Source organism: Pimephales promelas, chromosome 11, assembly GCF_988280905.1.
Source record: "Pimephales promelas chromosome 11, fPimPro1.hap1.1, whole genome shotgun sequence".
Taxonomy (NCBI): Eukaryota; Metazoa; Chordata; class Actinopteri; order Cypriniformes; family Leuciscidae; genus Pimephales; species Pimephales promelas.
This window is the reverse complement of record NC_142779.1, coordinates 1,500,785-1,517,500: the sequence shown is the minus strand read 5'-3', so window position 1 is coordinate 1,517,500 and position 16,716 is coordinate 1,500,785. Positions and strand designations below refer to the sequence as shown.

The window sequence follows — 16,716 nt, the reverse complement described above, 5'->3', positions numbered from 1 at the left end:
TATTAATTTATTTTAATTTGTTAGTATAATTTCTTTAATTTGAATTTTTTTTAAATAGTTTTCAATTCAGTATATATTTATTAGAATAATATCTTTAATTAGAAAAATTGTTTAAAATATTTTTTGATATATTAAAATATTCTTTAAATAGTTTTCGATTCAGCATATGAAGAGTTCAGATGCAAAAGCCTCTAAATGCCTAAATTTTCTTCTAGAATGATCATTTTTATCAAGCTTGTATATTTAAGTTCAGTGATTTCACTTAAATGGCAATGATAATTACCTATTAATTGTTATTTAAGTGAAATTACTGAACTTAAATATACAAGTTTGATAAAAATCATCATTAAAGAAGAAAATTTCAAATGGCATTTAGAGGCTTTTGCATCTGAACTCTTCATATATTTATTAGAATAATATCTTTAATTAGAAAAATTGTTTAAAATATTTTTAGATTGAGTAATTATATATTTTAATTTATTACTTTAATAAATTACTTTAATTTGAATTTTTTAAAATAGTTTTCGGTTGAGTTTTATTTTACTAGAATAATTTCTTTAATTAGAAAAATAGTTTAAAATAGTTTTAGATGTAGTAATAATATAGTTTAACTTATAATAATAATTTCTTAAATTAATTAAAAAAGTTAGGATTAAAATAGTTTAATTTAATTTTTTTTATAATTTCTTAAAATAATCAGAAAAGTTAGTTTTAGATAGACTAATATGGTAGTTTATTCATCTTTTCATTAATTTATATCTCATCCGATATAAGGTCCTGCTGTACACTGCTTTACATCATTGCAGGAGAATGTTAAAGTTGTATCTTGAATACTCTACAGCTTTACTATTTTTTTTAACTTAACAAATTTACAGAACCGACACATAAAAAAACACACTCACCATAAATGTCTAGTCTGGCAGTGCACGATACGATCCCGGCCTCGTTCTTCGCAGACACCGTGTACCAGCCAGCATCTTCTTTTCTGGTCGGTTGAATTAGTAGACATACGTAACCTGTAGTGTCCTGATGCATGCTGGGATAGCAAAACAAGTCAAAATATGCTTTTTTTAAATTCATTTACTGTATTATCTACTGCATTTAAAGGGGTTAGTTCACCCCAAAAATAAAACTTATGTCATTATTGTGACATCAGTGGGTTAGTTACAATGTTTTGAAGCATCGAAAATACATTTTGGTCCAAAAATAACAAAAACTACGACTTTATTCAGCATTGTATTGTGTTCTGGTTCTGTTGTGGATCCACGTTCAGTGCCACTGCTTGGACCGACATGAGGAAGAGTCATTAATAAACCATTTTTTAACCATCTAACCTCTCACAAACATCACCTCCCAGTGAACTCACCTGACCCTGTCCTTGGAGTGAGGGATCGTATCATTGTCTTTCTTCCAGTAAATGAGTGGCTGTGGCATTCCCACAACTCTGCACTCGAGGCGCACCGGAGCTCCTTCAGCGACGCCCGTGTTCTGCAGCTTCTCCACGAAATACGGAGCCTGCTTTAGCTCTTTCTCTGCACAGGTTTATTCAACAGGGGAGGAGAGGAGCAAATAATTTATGCACATGTTATATTGGATAGCTAATTTACTGCGTTTGAGCGAGACGTTTTTAAAGTCAAGCATGTTCTAACTTGTTTTACATGCATTTAAACTCAATCTTAACGACAATGAGGACGACATCGTGTAAAAACTATACTCTTACAAGTCAGCTGTTTCGCTGATAGACACCACTGGTCATCTTCAGAAACATTTCTGATGCACTTTATGGAAGACCAATTCTACTTCATAAGAAACAAATCAAATGCTTTGGTAAATCATAATGATGAGATTGAAAGGTTTAAATTATGAAATTATTGTAATTATGAATTTAAAGAGTTGAAAATGAGAGGAAAAGTCGAAATTATGACCAAAACTCATGAGAATTATTTTGAATTATGACATACAAACAGATAAAAAGTCAGTATTATAATTTCAGCTGCCATAACTCTGACTTTTTATGGCATATTTATTGAGTCACTATGTCATAAATCTGACTTTTTATCTAATTTTTATTAAGTTAGTATGTCATAATTTTGATTTATGGCATATTTATTGAGTTAGTATGTCATAATTCTGACTTTTTATGTCATATTTATTGAGTCACTATGTCATAAATCTGACTTTTTATCTAATTTTTATTGAGTTAGTATGTCATAATTTTGATTTATGGCATATTTATTGAGTTAGTATGTCATAATTCTGATTTATGGCATATTTATTGAGTCAATATGTCATAAATCTAACTTTTTATCTAATTTTTATTGAGTTAGTATGTCATAATTTTGACTTATGGCATATTTATTGAGTTAGTATGTCATAATTCTGACTTTTTATGTCATATTTATTGAGTCACTATGTCATAAATCTGACTTTTAATCTAATTTTTAGTGAGTATGTCATAATTTTGACTTATGGCATATTTATTGAGTTAGTATGTCATAATTCTGATTTATGGCATATTTATTGAGTCAGTATGTCATAGTTCTGATTTATGGCATATTTATTGAGTCAGTATGTCATAATTCTGATTTATGGCATATTTATTGAGTCAATATGTCATAAATCTAACTTTTTATCTAATTTTTATTGAGTTAGTATGTCATAATTTTGATTTATGGCATATTTATTGAGTTAGTATGTCATAATTCTGATTTATGGCATATTTATTGAGTCAATATGTCATAAATCTAACTTTTTATCTAATTTTTATTGAGTTAGTATGTCATAATTTTGACTTATGGCATATTTATTGAGTTAGTATGTCATAATTCTGACTTTTTATGTCATATTTATTGAGTCACTATGTCATAAATCTGACTTTTAATCTAATTTTTAGTGAGTATGTCATAATTTTGACTTATGGCATATTTATTGAGTTAGTATGTCATAATTCTGATTTATGGCATATTTATTGAGTCAGTATGTCATAATTCTGATTTATGGCATATTTATTGAGTCAGTATGTCATAATTCTGATTTATGGCATATTTATTGAGTCAATATGTCATAAATCTAACTTTTTATCTAATTTTTATTGAGTTAGTATGTCATAATTTTGACTTATGGCATATTTATTGAGTTAGTATGTCATAATTCTGACTTTTTATGGCATATTTATTGAGTCAATATGTCATAAATCTAACTTTTTATCTAATTTTTATTGAGTTAGTATGTCATAATTTTGATTTATGGCATATTTATTGAGTCAGTATGTCATAATTCTGATTTATGCCATATTTATTGAGTCAGTATGTCATAATTCTGATTTATGGCATATTTATTGAGTCAGTATGTCATAATTCTGATTTATGGCATACTTATTGAGTATGTATGTCATAAATCTGACTTTTAATCTAAATTTTGACTCTCATAATTGACTTAGTATGTCATATTCCGGCTGCCATTATTCTAAGTCAATTATGAAAGTAAGTCAATAAATATGAGATGAAAAGTAAGAATTATGTAAGCAAAAATGATGACAGAGTCAAAATTTAGATAAAAAGTCATTATGACAGTCGAGATTATGACATCATAAATCAATTATGAGAGTCAGAATTGAGTGTCAATTATGACTCATTATGAGTTGAAAAGTCATTAGGACAGTTGAAATTATGACATCATTGTGAAGTATGCGATAGTCAAAATTGACAAAAAGTTACACGCACGATAAAAAGTAATTGACAACTAAATCAAAAGTTCAAAATGGAAAGAACATTTACGTGATAATTATGTCAATTTCAACTTTTTATCTCAATGTTGACTGTCATAATGATTTTTTTATCTCATAATTGACATTTTGTGTCACAATCGTGACTTATCTCATAATGTTAATCACAATTATGATTTCCCAAAGGATGCCAACTTGTCTTAAATAGCAGTGTGAAGCGTGTGTCTCACCCACGACTCTGAGCTGGAGGCAGAAGGAACTCTGTCCCGCTTTATTTGAGGCGATGCAGGTGTACGTCCCGTCGTCAGCTTGAGTCAGAGGATCCACAACCAGAGAATGGATGCCGTTTTCTCGCACCAGCATTCGATGAGTTATGTCGGGATATATGGGCTTCCCGTTGAGAAGCCACATGATCTCCGGATGAGGTAATCCGCTCACCTACACCACACAGAGCGGGTCTAATTATTTTAGAATTACGAGATATTTTTTTCATGGAAAAAAGTACATTTTTGCTCTGTTTTTCTGAATTAACGAATTAATTATTTTAGGATTACGAGATCATTTTTCATGAAAAAAAAGTTTTTGCTCTGTTTTAATGACTTGACTATCTCAAAAATTATGAGTAACTGATTAATTCATAAAAACAGAGTGAAAAAATATTCTTATATTTCTGAGATAATTAACTCATTAATTCAGAAAAACAGAGGAGATTTTGTTTCCTCAAGTGAACGCAATATGTTTCCATACCTTTCAGACCAAAATTGAAACTACATTTTTTAAAATTTCTGATAACACAAGAATAGGATGCAGGAGAAGAAAGTTTAACATTACCAATAAATACAAAAAATCTAAAGTCATTTTTGCTTATGGTTTACAGTACATTGGTCAATAAAATGAGATTATTAAATGCATAAAGTATTTGTTATATTTCATTATTCAAGGTTTGCGTATTATTCTGATGTTGCATTTTACAGTTTTCATTCATTTTGAGGAATACTAAATCTTTTGTGCAAGCGAGATGAGTAAATGCATGCTCACATTTAGTCTAGAACGGGTCACACAACTCAATTACAATAAGTCAAAACATGCAACGTCAAGCTTTCAGCAATATGTTATTTTTTATTGTATTGGATACAAGCAGAGGCCCCAAAAAGTGTTCGAGTCTCAGTGATAAGAGTCAATTTTGAAGCATTTAAAAATGGTTTAAATGTACAACAGTAGAAAAGACACAGCAAAAAGAAGTGCACTTAATCCTATTGAATGCACACTTGTACTTTTTATTTTATTTATACGTTTATTTGTATAGGTAAAAAAAAAAGTGTACTTGCAGATAATATAATATTAATTAAATAAAAGACCACTTAAATGTATTTAAAGAGAGTTCACTTTCATGACTATGTTTCTCTACACAGTTTAGTAAAAAGTGTAATAATGAAAAATTTGACTGTAAATAATTGTTTTAAAAATCTTTTGTTGTACTTTAAAGAAGTACACTTATTTTGATGTAGTGAAGTACTTAATTATAATTTAACTAGTGTTTCATTCAATGTAACATTTAAAATTTAATGTACCAAATTGAAAAGTTCATAATTCCACATATTTAATTACTAATATATTTAGATACATGACAGGAATTATATATAGTTTATCAGAATTAATTAATATATTTATTTTTAACTAAAAAAAAAAAAAAAATATATATATATATATATATACACAAAATACACATATATACAAAATGTACAAATATATATATATATATATATATAAAATACACACAGTATATAGTATATATAAAAATACACACAGTATATATTTAATAATATCTATTTAATTGCTATTTTTCCATAAATGCTTGTCGGGATATTCGGCGGTAATCTTTGACCATATTTCAATTTTAAGAACTATAAAATTGCATATGAAGATATACTTAATACTGATTCAATTAAGTCTTCAGTTGAAATAACTGCATTTAATATTAATATAAACTATTCATACATTTTAATTTAATTGCAATTAAGTGTCTAAAAACCATTCAGTTTAAGTGTATATTTACATAAAGTATATTATCTCCGCATTAAGTAAATCTTAACACATAAAAAATAAAAATAAATAATTTCCTTTTCCTTTAAATCCTTGCTTATCTGGCTTCTGCTACTCTGAGCAATGCCTGAACTCTGTATTTTGAGCACTTCTTGCGTTGTTTTTGCCTCTTCATGATGACTTGCTTGGTTTATTCCTCAGTTGTAAGTTGCTTTGAATAAAAGCGTCTGCTAAATGACTAAATGTAAGTAAATGATAAATGAAGACCCTCAGTCCTGGGTAGTGCAGTGTGTAGTTTCTCTTCTAGGACACTGAATGCAGAGATATTCAGGCGTGTTGAGTGCTCAGATGTGTTTTGTGTTCACATGTGACGGTACCTTGCAGTCCAGCCGACAGAGCCGGCCCTCGTGGGCCAACATGTCCCCTGGAGCCTGCAGAAAGTGTGGACGAAAGAAGCGTTCTTGAGCCGGTTCTCCCTCCACTTCTTGTACGCGCGCTCGGACTCTGTGGAAAATGATGAGTGATGATGACAGAAATATTATGCATACAAGCAGTGCTGGGGAAAGTTACTTAGAAAATTAATGCATTACAATAGAGCAATACAGGGAGAATTGCATTAGTTACTTTTTAAGAAAAGTAAAGCATCATTCACGTTACTTTGGCTCACTTGGGCTGGGCTTGCTTTTTTTTTATAAAAAAAAAATCTATTTTGGGGCACATTTAAAGTCCCTAACTACGGAAACGTCTTGCATTCACTTGAGGAAACAAAATCTACTCTGTTTTTCTGAATTAACGAGTTAATTATCTCAGAATTACGAGATCATTTTTCATGGAAAAAATGTGTGCGCTTTTTCTGAATTAACAAGTTAATTATTTTAGAATTACGAGATCATTTTTTAATGAAAAAAAAGTTTTTGCTCTGTTTTAATGACTTGACTATCTAAAAAATTATGAGTAACTGATTAATTCATAAAGTGAAAAAATGTTTTCCATGAAAAATATTCTTATATTTCTGAGATAATTAACTCGTTAATTCAGAAAAACAGAGGAGATTTTGTTTCCTCAAGTGAACGCAATATGTTTCCATACCTTTCAGATCAAAATTGAAACTAAATTTTTTTTAATTTCTGATAACACAAGAATAGGATGCAGGAGAAGAAAGTTTAACATTACCAATAAATACAAAAAATCTAAAGTCATTTTTGCTTATGGTTTACAGTACAGTACATTGGTCAATAAAATGAGATTATTAAATGCATAAAGTATTTGTTATATTTAATTATTCAAGGTTTGCATATTATTCTGATTTTGCATTTTAATTGCATTTAATTGAAGGCGAGGATTTTTCGGCTCCTGGGAATTTGTTCAAAATTGGTGGGACAGTCGGTTGAGAAGGCGTTTATTGAAAGTCATGAAATACATACTGTACGCTTGGCTCATAAAATCTCCCAAGATTACTCTCATGTGCTGAATAAGGAGTATCAACTCCTGCCCTCTGGGAGGCGCTATAGGGTCCCAGAGTGCAGGAAGAACAAATACAAACACTCATTTGTTCCTCTGTCAATATCGATGCTGAATCAACGCATGAGGGGAAAGAAGCGATAGTTTTTCCCCCCACTTGTAGCTGAAGAACACTCTTGCAGGGCGGAGTGCCCATAATATTATTTAAGTACTTTGGTATACTTTTTATTGATGACTGTATGTTTTGTTTTTAGTTTGTGTGTGTTATAATTGTTGGAGTTTGGGTTGCAAGACAAATTTCCGTGTACACGGACAATAAAGTACTATCTTATCTTATCTTATCTTATTTTATAGTTTTCATTCATTTTAAGGAAAACTGAATCTTTTGTGCAAGCGAGATGAGTAAATGCATGCTCACATTTAGTCTATAACGACAATAATAGAGCTGTCAGTCAATTAATGTGAAACAGTAACTAGCGTCACTCATTTGAAAAAGTATCTGAGATATTTTGTTGTAAATTTTAAACTAATACGTTACTAGTTGCTTGAAAAAAGTAATCCGATTACGTTACTCAAGCTACTTGTAATGAGTTACACGCAACACTGAATACAAGTCTATTAAACGTCAGCCATTGCAACTACATAAGAACGTAATGAAAGCTGACGCGACTCACCTCTGAGCGTGAACCATGGGCCGGTTTCGCACGGGACCCGTTTGGACAATCAAATGACCAGAGCAGCTTATTCTACCCTGTGGACATGATAAGAGGCTTGGCTTTCATTTCAACTATAATTCAGTGGAGTTTCTCCTGGTCGTCTTCGCTGCCGTTACCTGTGGATTTGCTGCCATGACTGTATAATTGCCGTCATCGTCGCTCGTAGCGGCTTCTATGTGTAGCGAACACGTCCCATCACCCTCTCTGATTTTCCTGTAGTGCTCGTTCTTCTTCAAAATCTGCTTCCCATCCTTAAACCAGTAAACCTGAGGGAGGAGTACAAAATAAAAGTCCCTCAACATGCAGTTTGAAGACAGAACTTCTCACGACTTTAATATTTTCATATATTATATATTTTGTTGTTGTTGTGGAAATTAGGCAAGGCAAGATTATTTATATAGCACATTTCATACACAATGGCAATTCAAAGTGCTTTACATAGAAGAAATTAAAATAATCAAAAGAAATCAGAATAATTAAAACAGTTTAGAATAAAAAATAAGAAATAATGATAAAAATAAAATACAGTAAATTAAAACCATTTAGAATAAAATGAAGTGCAGTAACAATTCTACCCTGAATTGTTACTGATTAGAATAAATTAGAATAAATTGACCGGAAAACAGTTTGAGAAGATGTTTTATTCATTCATATTTATTTATTTATTTATTTACAAGAAATTAAGTTTTGTTCAAAAAGAACTTTTTAAATCGATGGTGAAGACATTCAAAATCGTACAAAATATTTTTATTTTAAATAAACACTTCGTTTGTACTGACTATATTTTTTTTTATCATGGTTTTCACAAAAATATGAATCAGCGCAAAAGCTTTCAACATTGATAATAAATAAACATTTCTTGAGCAGCAAATGATTTCTGAAAGATCATGTGACACTGAAGACTGGAGTAATGATGCTGAAAATTCAGCTTTGATCACAGAAATAAATTACACTTTACTATATTTATTCACATAGAAAACAGATGATTTACATTCTAATAATATGTAATAATTTTTACTGTATTTTTGATCAAATAAAAACAGCCTTGATGAGCAGAAGAGACTTCTTTTATAAAACTCTTATTTTCTTTGACATCCCAGAATCCCTCAGTCTGTCAAACACTCACCTTGGGAATTGGAATCCCGACGACTTTACATGTAAACGTGACGGGAATCCCTTCCACGGCCCTCAAGTGCTTCAGTTTCTTGTCGAAAATGGGCGCGATGCATCTTCCCGTGGGAATCTCATCATGCTGAACTTCATCATCCGACTCTTCGACCGGAGTTCTCTCCAAACGAAACCCAATCTCACTCATTAGCCGCTGCTCAAAGCTCGACACCTTGTATTCCTACAAAACACACAATTACCAATGAATTAATGATCTTATCAGGTCATAAACGTGTCCCATTGCATCTAAATGAAAGCTTTGGAAACGTCTCCCCAGGATCTGTGGAAACATTATCCACAGTACAGGATCTAACTGCATGTTAAAGTTTTCATAAAAATGTCTAAAAATACAAATCATACAAAATCAAGATGTATCACCAGATGAAATCAGTGACACATGTTAAAATATGCAAACCGATTACAATAATAACATTATAATGTGAAGTCTTAAAAGCAAACTAGCCCTCAACACGTCAGAGAGGGTATATAAAACTAAATTAGGACTGTGTTTTCATGCAAAAAAACATTCCCAAAGTATGCTATGAACCCTATAATATTGCTTCCCATTTAGTACCTACTAGTATATCAACTTGGGGGACCGCCAACATCTCTAATGTAGTCACCTCTATTTATAATACAGAACGGCCCTGTTCATTCCTATCTCTGTCTAGTCTCTCAAGCACTCGTGTTTACACTTGCATTCACATAGACACTGTGTTTGAGATGAAAAACAACAGCCTATATAATGGAGAAATCCATTGAACACCGATTTAGTAAGTACGTATAACATGTAGCATTTAATTATATATCTTTATATTAGTTTCTCATGCATAATCTCTCATGACTGAATTCTAGTTAGAGTATTAGTTACGATTAGGGCTGTGAAACGATTAATACATAAATATAAAGTTATAAATCAAAATAAAAGTTTGTGTTTACATAATATATGTGTGTGTATAATTATTTGTATATATAAACACAGACGTGCATGTATATATTTAAGAAATATTACTGTATATATATACAGGATGTATTAGAGCCCGACCGATAAAGGATTTTGAAGGCCGATACCGATACAAATATTTTTGGGTTTTAAAATCCGATATATCGGCCGATATTTTTTTTTTTATTAAATATTGTTGGATTTCACACGCGTGTAAAAGAAAAGCTAACTTTTCTGCACAAGATACGTTTGATACTTTTTCTCTATGTCTTAATGTTCACTCCTCGCAAGTATAACTTACATTTTACAATCCAGGGACTATAACTAGAGATATACTAGTTATAAATACAGTAATCATTACTTTATTTAGGCAGAAAAAGTTCATTGTTGTTTCCAAGCTCATTAATGTTAACGTTAGCGGTCTGATGATAGTGGCATTAGCTAGCTTTGTGGTTAGCTAGTCTATGATTAGCAATAGATAACATCATACTGCAAATTGTAAAACATACATTTTCAATATAAAAGGCCAAGGAGAGATGATTAAAGTGAGTTTCGTCCGTTTTTATTTTATTTTTTAAATATTCATTAATCGGCCATTTATAACTGCCGATACCGATATTATGGAAAATGCCTAATATCGGTCGGCCGATATATCGGTCTGGCTCTAGTATGCATATATAATCTATATAATCTATAAATATTTTATAAATAACTAACGTATTTTTATTTAAATATATACATGCATGAGTGCGAATTTATATATACAAAAGAATTATCCAAACACATATATTATATAAACACAAACGTTTTTTTTTTTGGATGCGATTAATTCGTGATTACAATGACACTGCTATATTTTTTATCATTCGTTAAACTGAGGTTTTAATAATAAAGCTTGCAGATTTGCAAATCATTTCGGCCTTTAAAACATTTAAACGTTCTGCATGGTCCTCTAAAATGAGTTATTGTGCATGCAGCTCCATTAGTGGAAAAAGCCACCGCTTTATAATAACTCCGAAAGATGTGTTTCTTGTTTTCATGTTGATTAAAAAGCAATCCAGAACAAAGCACTGCTTGCAATGGAGAAGATGCCTTGTACCTCGTCATAGTTAACGACAGCCGCAGTGGGAATGTTTGGTCCGAGAGATCGGCTCACTTCCCCCACATAACTCGGCTTCTATGGAGGACAGGATGAATGACGGTGATGGAAACACAGAGACTAATCACACATCAAGACAAATGTGTGTTTTAGTGTTACTCTGACAGTGCTAATATGGTTCATGATGCGGATGCATATTTGACACATGAAATGATTTAGCATGTGAAAAGGGTGATTCTTTCTTACATGGGAAGGTCTTTGCTGATGTATATAGTATATATATGCATCAACATATGTATGTGTATATATTATATATATATATATATATATATATTAGGGCTGTGCAAAAATTAATTGCGATTAATCGCATCCAAAATAAAAGTCTGTGTTTACATAATATACTTGTGTGTGCTGTATATAATTATTTTGTATATATAAATACCTATGCATGCATGTATATATTTAAGAATTATTTGCGCTTAAATTCTGTATATATTTATAAATACATAATCTATATTATATAAATATAAATATTTTATATATAAATAACACATTTTCTTAAATATATACATGCATGTGTGTGTATTTATATATACAAAATAATTATATACAGCACACACAAATATATTATGTAAACACAGACTTTTATTTTGGATGCGATTAATCGCAATTAATTTTTGCACAGCCCTAATATATATATATATATATGAAGAGTTCAGATGCAAAAGCCTCTAAGTGCCATTTGAAGTTTTCTTCTAGAATGATCATTTTTATCAAACTTGTATATTGAAGTTCAGTGATTTCACTTAAATGGCAATGATAATTACCTATTAATTGTTATTTAAGTGAAATTACTGAACTTTAATATACAAGTTTGATAAAAATCATCATTAAAGAAGAAAATTTTAAATGGCATTTAGAGGCTTTTGCATCTGAACTCTTCATATATATATATATATATATATATATATATATATATACATATATACACACTATATACACGTACTGTATATCCAAATATATGGAGATATAAAGACCACAAACAGAAATTAGGTTTTCATTGATAGCAATACTTAAAAATCGAAAGTATTCAGTTTCTAAAAGTCCTCAAATCATGTATATTTGCATTTAAAATCAACATGAAACTATAATGAAGATGACATGAAGATAATTTCCAATTAGAAAAGAGTGTTTGATTTCATGTTGATATTAAACAGCTTTTAACTGTAAGTCCTAAATCATTTTTTTTAAAGACATTTACAGAACAACTAAATATTTACAGTATTTCTCTCTATTTTTGGTAGTATAATAAAGAAGTGCTAGCTATTTTGACATGGAGGGTAGCAAAGATTTATTTGAGAGTAGAGACTGATCTAACTGTGGTATTGTAATATATTATATGCATGCAATGTTATCTTTGAGGATATTTTTCTTCCTTATTCCGTCTCCACCTCCATCAATCAGTGTTTTATAAGCCCACACAAACACTATTACAAACCAAGATTATAAATGCATCACATAAAGAACTCAAATAAACTCATAACTCAAAAACTAAAGCAGATGAGCAATCCTGGGTCTACTTGAGTTTTTAATTAAACTCTATATGCTGCGCATCAGTTACAGGCTGTTTGACTGTATGGTCCCTGGTAAATAAATAAATAAATAAATAAAACACTATTTCTACTATGCACTAGTCAAATTACATCTTTGTAATATTGATGACACGTTGTACCTGTTGTCCAAAATGATGTGGTTCATCTTTAAATCGCAACGTCTTCTCAATATCTTGTAAGAGTGTTTCCTTGCTTTCGCGGAGCTCACTATCGGACATGAGTCTGGAAACTCTTTGATTCTTCTTCAGTGAACTTTGAGGCCTGGACATGGAGTAACACAACGAGACTGAGGTAAGAAACACAAGAAGATATAAGCAAACCCTAACCATAACCTGCCCTAAAGGTTTAACTTTAACCCGACTGGCTGTTTGGAATGATTTACTTGGGTAAATCACATTAAAGGAACAGTTCACCCAAAAACGAAACTGTCTTTCTTTAATGCAACACAATAAAGGGATTTTTTTTAAAGAAAATTGTGGACCGTGACCTTTCTTTTCAATATACTGGAAACGAAAGGGTGTTGGGAGCTTGTCAAGCTCAAAAATGACACAAAACAATCATAAAAGTAGTTATTCCCTGAGAATATTGACAGCCACTCTTTTTGGAACTTTTGTGAACGTTTATAAGATTAACAGTTATGAACAAATCAGTCATGAGTCAAATCTTTTCAACGAATCAGTTGATTCAGTTCATTTGTTCACATATCTGTTTCTTTATTTAAACATATTGACTTACTGATGTAGTCACAACAATTAACAGCCAACTGGAGTGCTTAGATAATAGATTAGGTTTCAAAAGATTAGAGAATATAATACAGTCAAACAGACTATTTTTATAATAGTTCTATGGTGCTTTTTCATCCTTTCGAAGCTTGAGAGCAACAGTTTAACACACTTTTATTCACTCTTAGAAGAAAAGGTTCTATATAGAACCTTAAAAGGTTCTATCAGCGCTACGTATTTGGAACCCCTAAAAGGTTCTATACACTCTTAAAAAAAGGGTTCCTCTAGGTTCTATATAGAACCCTGGGGCTCCATACTTGGCCAATAGAACCTTTTACCAAAAAAAAGGGTTCTATATAGAACCATTTTGGAGTTCCATATATGAAGCGGGGGATGGAACCATTTCTGGTTCTAAATAGAACCATTTCTTCTAAGAGTGTTGTATTGAAAAATAAGACAAGCCAGGATATTCTACAAAAAATTCTCCATAGAAGACAGAAATTCAAATGGGTTTCTCAAAATTCTTTAATGACTTTATGGGCCGTCAAGAGCCAGTCCCTTAGGCAGTCTATGGAGGAGTGATCCAGCTCTCAAATTTAATCAAAAATATCTTAATTTGTGTTCCGAAGATGAACGAAGGTCTTACGGGGGTGAGTTATTAATGACTTAATTTTCATTTTTGGGTGAATTAATGTTGAGTTGGAGTTTGCTTACCCCAGTGGGGCCCTTTTGGGCAACCCCATTGCATTGGTCGGAGGAGATGTTGGAAGTGAAGGAAGGACGGAACTAAGGAAGGCCACTGGATTTTGGATGGGACTGGGGCTGGAGCTGCTAGACGTAGACGGTGAAGAAGCTTGTGTTGGAGACTGAGTTCTGAAAGAAAACACTGAGTTCACCAGGCCAGGAGGCAACAGAGGTGGCGAGGACACATACGGGGGGCTTCTCGGAGACTCCAGGACTCTTGTTGGAAACTTTCTTGGGGACGGAGCAAACTGGTTGACGGGCGACGTGATCTCCCGCGTTGACTTTGGGAATATCTGCGCTGCTAATTCGTGTAGCATTGGAACAGGAGACTCAGTTGGAGAAAGACTCCTGGTGGGAGAGAGCGTCTGAGCTGCGATGAACTCCTTCGGCCTGGTGTAGCTGAAGCTCTGGGCGGAGATGGGAAAAATCCCGGGAAGTGGAGGCTGGGGGGTGTTGTTCGGTTGACTCGGGATGGGCGCAGGTGGATTTCTCACCATATGCGGTGTGGGGACGATACTCACGGGTGGATAGGACACATTTTGAGAACGTGTGTCTTGTGGAGCCATGCTGGGATGAGTAATTGAGGTGGTGTTTAACTTGTTCACCACTGCTGCATTAGGGGTCATCAAGTCACTATTGGGAAAAGAGTTGATCTGGAAAGTTGGATTCATGTTCATTTGTGATATATGACTGGAAGGAGTAATGGGTGGCTTATTGGTCACGTAGTTAGGGTTTGGTTGGATGGATGGAGCCATAATTTGAAGAAACGGCATAGAGTGTCCCACATTTGATTGAGGCATAGGGATGTTGGGAGGTTGAGTTATTGGTATCACACTTGGCATAGGAGCCACATTGGTTGAGATAGGCACCGAATTGTTGGGGGGTATTAAGGTAGAAGGAACCATACTTGGTGGAACAGTGTTTAACGAAGTAGTAGGAACCAGATTTTGTTGAAGGGTGTGTAAGGTTGTGGCTGATGGAGTAAGTTGGGGCAAGGGTATGGAATTGGTTAAATGGGATACAGGAACTGCTTTTAATATGGGAGCAGGGATGGATGCAGGGATCAGCTGTGGAATTGGACCGGAGGGAATTACGAGAGGTGGCACTGGAGGTTGAGTTGGCGTGACAGGCGGTGGCTCACAATTTGTCCTGTCTAAATGTGGTAACTCTTGGCTTGGGGAGACGTTATCTTGCAGCTGTTCCAAAAGCACCTGATTGTGGAGGATCTGAAGCTGCACTGGGTCTCTAGGATAAGAGTAAAAAAGGATAAATCAAATGAATCGCATCTATTTCAGAAGGTCCTAAAATGTTGTCTTGGAACATTCTGAAGTTGGTACTTACAATTTTGGTTTAGCCAACACCGGTGGGGGTTCTTTGGATGAGATTTCCTTCTCCTCTTCTTCTTCTTCATCCTCCGGGAGTTTAAAGGTTACGCGGAGACCAGCTCGAGAAGTAGAGCGGGGTTCATTGTGATTCGCTGACACACCCTCGGGTCTTGTCTTGAGGCAAGAAGTTGGGGGATCCGGTAGGGGTTTAACAGGTGGTTGCTCTTGATGGTTACTGATGTTTACTGTTTTGGGACTAGTAACAGAAAGGCAGGAGGTAGAGTTTGAACCATTTTGGTGATCCAAGTTCAGAGAGGCTAATCCATTGGATGGACTTTGGTTCACTTCTGTGGAAGGCTTACAACCAGACCCTCCTGAATCGAAGTGTGCAGTGCTAGAGTTGACAGACTTATGGTTCGAATCAGAGGTCAGTGAGGAAGCATTGAAGCTGGGTGGGTCTAGCCGAGGTAAACTACTCTTGAAAGTATCTGAGCTGTGTTTACCAATGCTGAGAGGGTTTAGACTTGGCAGGCTAGTGCTGAGCTCATGGCGAAACATACTAGGGTTTAGGGAGTCTGAACGAAATGTTTCAGAGTCCAGAGGGCCTGACTGCTTAAAGCCAGTGCTCAAAGGGTCGAGACAAATCATACTTGAGTGAATCTTGTTGTTTACCAGAGGGACATCTGGCTTGCGCTTCAAAGTTGTTGATTTCAGGTCTGTTGCTTGAAACTTTGGTGGAGAAGATTCCACAGTTAAAGTGCTTGTTGTTGTGGGTTTGGTGGTGGTGTTGTTGTTATTATTGTGTCCTATTGATGCAGGCAAAAATATTTTTCAGAATTAGACTTAAGCAGTCTAAATAAGGGTTAATGCCCGACGAGGTGTCCATTGTCAGGTTTTAATGGACGACGGCCGCCGTCCAGGACGGTTGCCTCCGCCGAAGTGCATTAAAACTTGACAACGGACATCTCGGAGGGCATTAACCGGCTTATACCATGGTCACTTGCCAAATAAAACATTTTTAAAACATTAGCTGCTAGTTTATATTTTAATTAGGCTAAATCTAGTTTTTACAAAAATAACTTGCCTGGTTTATTTAGCAAATAGAGATATTTATAGTCCGCTCAGCTTGTTCAAAAATGCATTTTTTTTTTCATGAAAC

General features: G+C 33.3%; 1 protein-coding gene across 3 annotated transcripts in view; it reads right to left on the bottom strand.

Annotated features, from left to right (window-relative positions):
• The window catches only part of mypn (myopalladin), a 35,797-nt gene that overhangs the window by 2,978 nt on the left and 16,103 nt on the right, over positions 1–16,716 (bottom strand). For 2 of the 3 annotated variants that reach the window (XM_039648467.2, XM_089116717.1), the window contains exons 9-19: positions 15,574–16,363; positions 14,203–15,477; positions 12,886–13,027; positions 11,154–11,231; positions 9,071–9,292; positions 8,061–8,210; positions 7,903–7,979; positions 6,145–6,271; positions 3,955–4,162; positions 1,367–1,532; positions 903–1,036 (exon numbers count right to left, since the gene is read on the bottom strand). In XM_039648467.2, coding sequence (XP_039504401.2) covers positions 903–1,036; positions 1,367–1,532; positions 3,955–4,162; positions 6,145–6,271; positions 7,903–7,979; positions 8,061–8,210; positions 9,071–9,292; positions 11,154–11,231; positions 12,886–13,027; positions 14,203–15,477; positions 15,574–16,363 — 3,369 coding nt within the window. The remainder of the gene's footprint in view (positions 1–902; positions 1,037–1,366; positions 1,533–3,954; positions 4,163–6,144; positions 6,272–7,902; positions 7,980–8,060; positions 8,211–9,070; positions 9,293–11,153; positions 11,232–12,885; positions 13,028–14,202; positions 15,478–15,573; positions 16,364–16,716) is intronic. The other variant, XM_089116716.1, reaches the window with a different exon arrangement.